The 6,656-nt window shown below is 31.3% G+C and overlaps 1 protein-coding gene across 1 annotated transcript; it reads left to right on the plus strand.

Annotated features, from left to right (window-relative positions):
• Positions 1 to 340: 340 nt before the first annotated feature.
• Positions 341 to 3,170, plus strand: LOC108374242 (putative carbonic anhydrase-like protein 2; the record flags this gene model as incomplete). Its single annotated transcript, XM_017630223.1, has 2 exons — positions 341 to 436; positions 2,949 to 3,170. Coding segments are annotated over 2 exons (318 nt in total), but the record flags the coding sequence as incomplete, so codon positions are not given.
• Positions 3,171 to 6,656: the final 3,486 nt, after the last annotated feature.

The following is a 6,656-nucleotide window of genomic DNA, read 5'->3' on the forward strand; positions in this document are numbered from 1 at the left end:
CCAGCAAGTGTGGCAAAATAAATTAAGCTTACATTTGCAGTGTTTCACATGCAATCTTAGGAATTTATTTAGACACCACTAAAATTGTCAGACAAACACCACAAAAAGCAATATAATTGTTATTCAAACATCGCTGTGATTGGACGATTTCACATGCACATACATATTTATTTACATATAAATACTTATTTAGAAATGTATGCACATCTATGGCAAACAAAATACATATAGCATATTAGTATGTATGTAGATAAATATATCTTGCAGCTCTTGTCGGCAGTTTTCTTTCGCATTTTTTATTCTCAATTATCCTATTCGGTTTTATTCTGTTTACTTTCAGATTCAAATATTCGGCTACAATTCACAACTCTATGCAAACTTTTCGGACGCTTTGAATCGAGCGCAAGGCATTGTTGGTGTATCAATTTTGCTGCAGGTGAGTATGTATATTGTTTGGAAAGAAAAACTTTACGCAGACTTTGTACTACGGCAAAAGTTTGCCATTGAATACAAATGCATAGTACTAGGTATAATATATTTATCGGAGCAGAATAAAATAAGTATGTGTTTTCGTATGGCAATGAATAAGCGAAGCTTTGACTTTACATTAAATGAGTTATTCGGTTAAAATTTAAGAAATTATTTATTAGAAGAGCGCTGTATACATATTTACATATGTATATGTATATATTATTATTTCAAGCGATAAAACATTATTAAAGCTTTTGAAAGGACTCATTTGAAATTGTTATATAATTAGTGATCGGCAAAAAAAATATGCTTTGCTTAGCATCATGATTACACTTAAACTTTAACGAAAAGTTTTAAATAAATTTACTGAACAAATTCACTCATCAACCACCTTTGGAAAAAAACGTTAATTTTCCCGCAGTCCAGAGAACCCAAACTTGATTGGTGAGACAAAGAGTACTTAGCTTTTCAAGGCACTCCATCACCAGTTTAAAAGTTACCTGATGAGTTCTGAGGACCTGAAGCGGCTATGTCTTTCCGTCAAGATTACGGTGTTCTGTTAGTTTCCCCTGATATTAGAGTCCGCTTATTGTTCTATAGCATTTGTTTCAGCCTGCAAAATGGATACATTTTTTCCCATGGGTTTCGAGTATCTAAGCTAGTGAGATGAATAAGTAGAAAAACTAATGCATATTTGCATACGAAAAGCTAACTTTATTCGCCGGAAAATAATTAAAGCAGACTAGATCAAATTCTGATAGAAGCAAACAGGTCAGCTAGTTGCCGCAACCAGGCCTGCATTTGGTTGCAGATATCCTTTGACCTACGTAGCTCCCTGTTTCAAATGACATTTAAGCCATGGGTGTCTAGGTACGTTGATTATGGGAAGGGAAGTCTAAGCTAACTAACTTACTGACTTTTGTGACACAGCCTGCACTCCCAGGTTTGACAAGTGTTTCATTACCCTGCAGTGATTAGTAAAAAAGCCTGTAAAAATTCTTAGTTGGTGCCTAATAAGATAAGAGAATAATTCTAGGATGAAGGACTTGGCATGATTGTTACCTTTCGCACATTTCCAGTAAAGTTGCGATTTCATTCAAATCCAATAATTCCGACACAAAAGACCGCTTCCCACTGATCTAAGTGGAGACGAAGACTCAGCGAAAGCGTATCACTAAGAATAATTCCCAGATAGTTAGCTTCTTTATAAAATTTATAAAAGTCTAACTTCTGCGCTTGAAAAAACTTTCTCAGAAATTTATCACTTTCCGTTTTTAAGGAGAATATAATTATATTAATCTTCTTAGGGCTCAAATTAATTAATTTTTACTACACTAACTGGCTTCTATGTTCAACGCATTCTTAACTTACTCAAACTTACCTCTGGTTGGAGTTGCAATGCCATCCATGTAGCCATGAATATCGAATTGTTTTACACTAAGAAGACAGACTCGTTCATCTACTACGGTAGACTACAGAAGAGTAGATATAACTTCACCCTGTGGGAATACTTTCATAGCAATTTTCTCACAGAGAATAGTTCGTGTGCCAAAATACCAAGGAGCAAGCTTCGGTCACTTCTTTGTTCTCCATGGACTTCTAAATGTTCTACAAGACTCTGAAGAGCACAAATGGAAAAAAAACTGCTCCGTGGTAACCTTACCCCCCTTTCGGGCGCCAACTGCGATTTAACCTTTTAAACTCCGATTTTTCTTATATATTAAGGTNATAATATTTCAAGCGATAAAACATTATTAAAGCTTTTGAAAGGACTTATTTGAAATTGTTATATAATTAGTGATCGGCAAAAAAAAAATATGCTTTGCTTAGCATCATGATTACACTTAAACTTTAACGAAAAGTTTTAAATAAATTTACTGAACAAATTCAGTCATCAACCACCTTTGGAAAAAAACGTTAATTTTCCCGCAGTCCAGAGAACCCAAACTCGATTGGTGAGACAAAGAGTACTTAGCTTTTCAAGGCACTCCATCACCAGTTTAAAAGTTACCTGATGAGTTCTGAGGACCTGAAGCGGCTATGGCTTTCCGTCAAGATTACGGTGTTCTGTTAGTTTCCCCTGATATTAGAGTCCGCTTATTATTCTATAGCATTTGTTTCAGCCTGCAAAATGGATACATTTTTTCCCATGGGTTTCGAGTATCTAAGCTAGTGAGATAAAAAACTGCTCCGTGGTAACCTTACCCCCCTTTCGGGCACCAACTGCGATTTAACCTTTTAAACTCCGATTTTTCTTATATATTAAGGTTTATCTCCTTGAAGCTATTTACCATATTCTTAGATAGTACTATATAAAACTGATACCTGTGTCTCTTTTATTTGCAAAAAAAGTAAATAATAGAAAAGATGGTCGAATTCCACATCACCTTAGCTACGAAATTTTTGTTCATCAATATGTTTATCGCTTAAAAGTTCTTCAAATTTAAACTTCACTTATATAAAACTTATAATTTCAGCTCGGCGATCTATCTAATCCCGAACTGCGTATGCTCACCGACCAATTGGATCGCATACGCTTCGGTGGTGATGAAGCATTCGTCAAACGCTTATCCATACGCGGTCTACTGCCGGAAACGGATCAATATATGACCTATGATGGATCAACAACAGCGCCCGCCTGTCATGAGACTGTCACATGGGTTGTGTTGAATAAACCCATTTATATAACAAAGCAACAGGTAAGTTCCAATGATACTCACTAAAAAACGTGTAAAGTTAAAGCAAAGTTTATTTAACTAAATATAATTATTTTCGNGATACTCACTAAAAAAGTGTAAAATCAAACAAAAATTTATTTAAGTAAATATAATTATTTTCGGTATGAACAAAATAAACTTACAAACGTTGATTGGCGTACAGTTTTTTTTTTTTTTTTTTTTTGTAATAGAAGATGACTTGGCTGAGGTCCTCTCTGCAATAAATACACTTTTTTACTCTTGCTCACTTTTTCGTATTGCTTGTGCGCTTGATGGAATTGTCACTTACGGGAGTTCTGTCATGGGTGTGGCAAACCAAATGTCAACATAAATGTTTAAAAAATTCTTTACCTCAGGAAATACTTTAATTCGGCGGATACCAGGCAATCTCAAAGGATTTACACAATCACAGTTGGTTGGTGATGAGGCGTGTGCCACGTATAGTAAGCTTGCGCCTACAAAGCGTATGAGCAACTACGTTTTTTTATTAAATGTGTTTATGTATGTATGTTTGCTGCGGATTGAAGCAACAATAAAAGCAGCGCAACCTTTAACAGCTAAGACTGAATCGCTTACTTACTGACTGACTAATGATGATGATGACAATAGCGATGACTTTGATGATTATTCGGATCAAGTCGGGGAGGACAGTGTGTTAAGAATGTGGTGAATAATATTGAAGGCGTTTATTTCGAGATTAAAAATTAAGTAAAATAAAATAAACTAAAATTAAAACAAAAAATTAAAGATTGAAATTAAAATAAAAACAAAATGAAAAGAAATCAAATGGAGTAAAAAATAAAAATGAAGTAAAAATTTAATTAAAACTATACATAAATGAAATTATTTAAAGTAAAATAGAGTCTAACACAAAATTAAAAAATATACAAAATAGAATAAAATTAAATTAAATCAAATTAAATTAACTTAAATTAAATAAAAGTGCGAAGTAAAAAAAATATAAAAATATATAAAAATCATATAATAAAAGGAGATTAAAATAAAACGAGATAAAAAAAATTTAATAAAATGAGAACAAACAAACTAAAATTTAAACTACCAAATAAGAAAAAAAAATTTAAATTGAATGTAGTAAAATAAAATAAAAATAACAAGCTAATACTAAATTAAAGGTTAAATAAAAAAATTTAATGAAAAGATATTATAAAATAAAAAAAAGCCTATAAAGCAAAATAGAAAATCAAATAAAACAAACTAAACTTAAAATTTGTAAATTGTATAAAAACAGAAATGAAAAGACTAGGTAATAAGTAAAAGTTAACTTGATATAAATAAAAATGTAATTAAGAAAAGTTTAAATTAAAATTAACCCTCTACTGCCTAAGAAGCCAAATATGGTGTAATTTGTTGACAATTTTTTCCAATTAATGAATGTTACAAAAACGTATCAAACTATTTAATTGCATTGGGATGTTAACCAGTAACGTAACGTAACCGGTTTACCTGTGGTTAGACGATATTTGAATATAACTTCATTTTTTTTTGTGTGCATGGAACTCAACTGCAAAAGAAAAACTAACGAATTCACACTCTCTGTGTCAATGAATAAATATTTTACTACTGCCCAACTCTTTTCTATTGTTTTCATGAAACTGTCCATAGATTTGTCACTTGAAATTTAACATAAATTACTTAAGGTGGTTTTTTCTTTCGATATAAGTTTACTGACACGTACACAAGGAGCTTTTCACAGTTAAATTTTTAGTATTCGTCTCATTCATAATTAATGAAGTATAAATTTAAAACAGGAAATAAGAATTACCTTAAAGCAAAAATAAATTACATCAAAACAGAGTTAAAAAATCTATATTAATTAAAAGAATATGAAAATTAAAAATGGAATAAAACACAGCAAAAGAAATGAACAAAAAATATATATGTTTAAAAAAAAGTTATTAAAATTAAGTAAAAAAATANGAGCAAAAGAAAAAAAAATATATATGTTTAAAAAAAAGTTATTAAAATTAAGTAAAAAAATAAAAATTTAATTTTAGTATAAAAAAAAATAAATCAAAAAAGGTAGTAAAAGAAGTTTATTGAATGAGAAGAATAGGGAAATTAAAAATGGAATAAAACACAGTAAAATTAGGGGGCAAAAAAATCATTAAAGCAAAAAAGAATATATGAAAAATTAAAAAAAAAGAAATAAAAATTAAAAGTAATAAAATTAGAATACATAAATTAAAAACAAAATAGCATGTAAACAAAAAATTAGAAAACGAAGTAATAAAAAAACTAATTTAAAGAAAAGAAATTATAATATATCTACATAAAATAAGAAGAGAATAGGATTCAATTAAAATAACGTAAAAAAATAAAATTAAAAGATAAAAATAAATGAAAAAATTAACAAAGAATAAAATTAAGAAAAACTGATGAACAATAAATAAAATATGAATTAATTTGCATAAATTAACATAAATAATTATATAAAAAAGTTGTCGTTGGAACCATATACCTTGATAAAGAATAGCCACTATAGAAACATACCTTATATTTAATTACGTAAATACTCATTTTGGGCGCTGTAGATCCAGATAAAACACTTACAAGCGATGCAAAATTAAAATTGTTGCGCCACACGGTGCGCGAACAACAACCTCGTTGACTCCCAAACTGTCAACGGCAGAGTGACACTGATAGGCTGCTTGACACATTTTGGTCATGCCACAATTTTCCAGCCTTCTATTATTCAGCCGCTGGAATTGTTGTTTTCTGAAAGAGCATGCTTGCGTACTTGTATACACAGGGGGGAGGACTCGTACAAACAAAAGTGGATCACATACATATTTATGTAAGGGGGGAGGACTCGTACAAACAAAAGTGGATCACATACATATTTATGTGCATATGTATGTATGAACATCTCCCTCGTTATGTGGCGCCCAGCTTGTCTCACAGCACGCACAATTTCAATTGTCTGTCTAGAAGGTTGCCGCCGCCGGTGACTGTAGGGTAAAGTGTGATGCGTCCTTGCTTCGCTTCCGCGCTCACATATTTTTACATTTTTGACATTGTGAGCGGGAGTTTTATGCGTGTCATGCTACTTGCTTATACTTATGTGTATCTTTATACACACTGTACTTGTATAGGTGTACTTGTTGCTGCCTACTTAAGTGCACTCGAGCAGCTAAGTAGGCTGCTTTACGTGTTTCATTCATTCCTTCTTCACCGTTATTTGCTTTACTTACATTTCTTTTTACAGGTGCGAGTATATTTGCTTTGCCTTCTTGTTTGTTTCGCCTTGGCGGTACAGCAAAAAAAAAGTTTATTTGCTGAAGCAGACAATTCCTGACAAATTCATCATGTCATTTAATTAATTATGAACAATGTTTTTCACGGTCGTCACAATGTGAATTCTAATGTTTTTTAACATTGACACGCAAATTTTAAATAAATAAATAAACAAATATATTAAATTCTTAACTTAATGAAGTCACTAGAAAC

This window comes from Rhagoletis zephyria, unplaced genomic scaffold (assembly GCF_001687245.7).
Source record: "Rhagoletis zephyria isolate East Lansing unplaced genomic scaffold, Rhagoletis_zephyria_1.1 Rzeph_scaffold_07502, whole genome shotgun sequence".
NCBI classification, from domain to species: Eukaryota; Metazoa; Arthropoda; class Insecta; order Diptera; family Tephritidae; genus Rhagoletis; species Rhagoletis zephyria.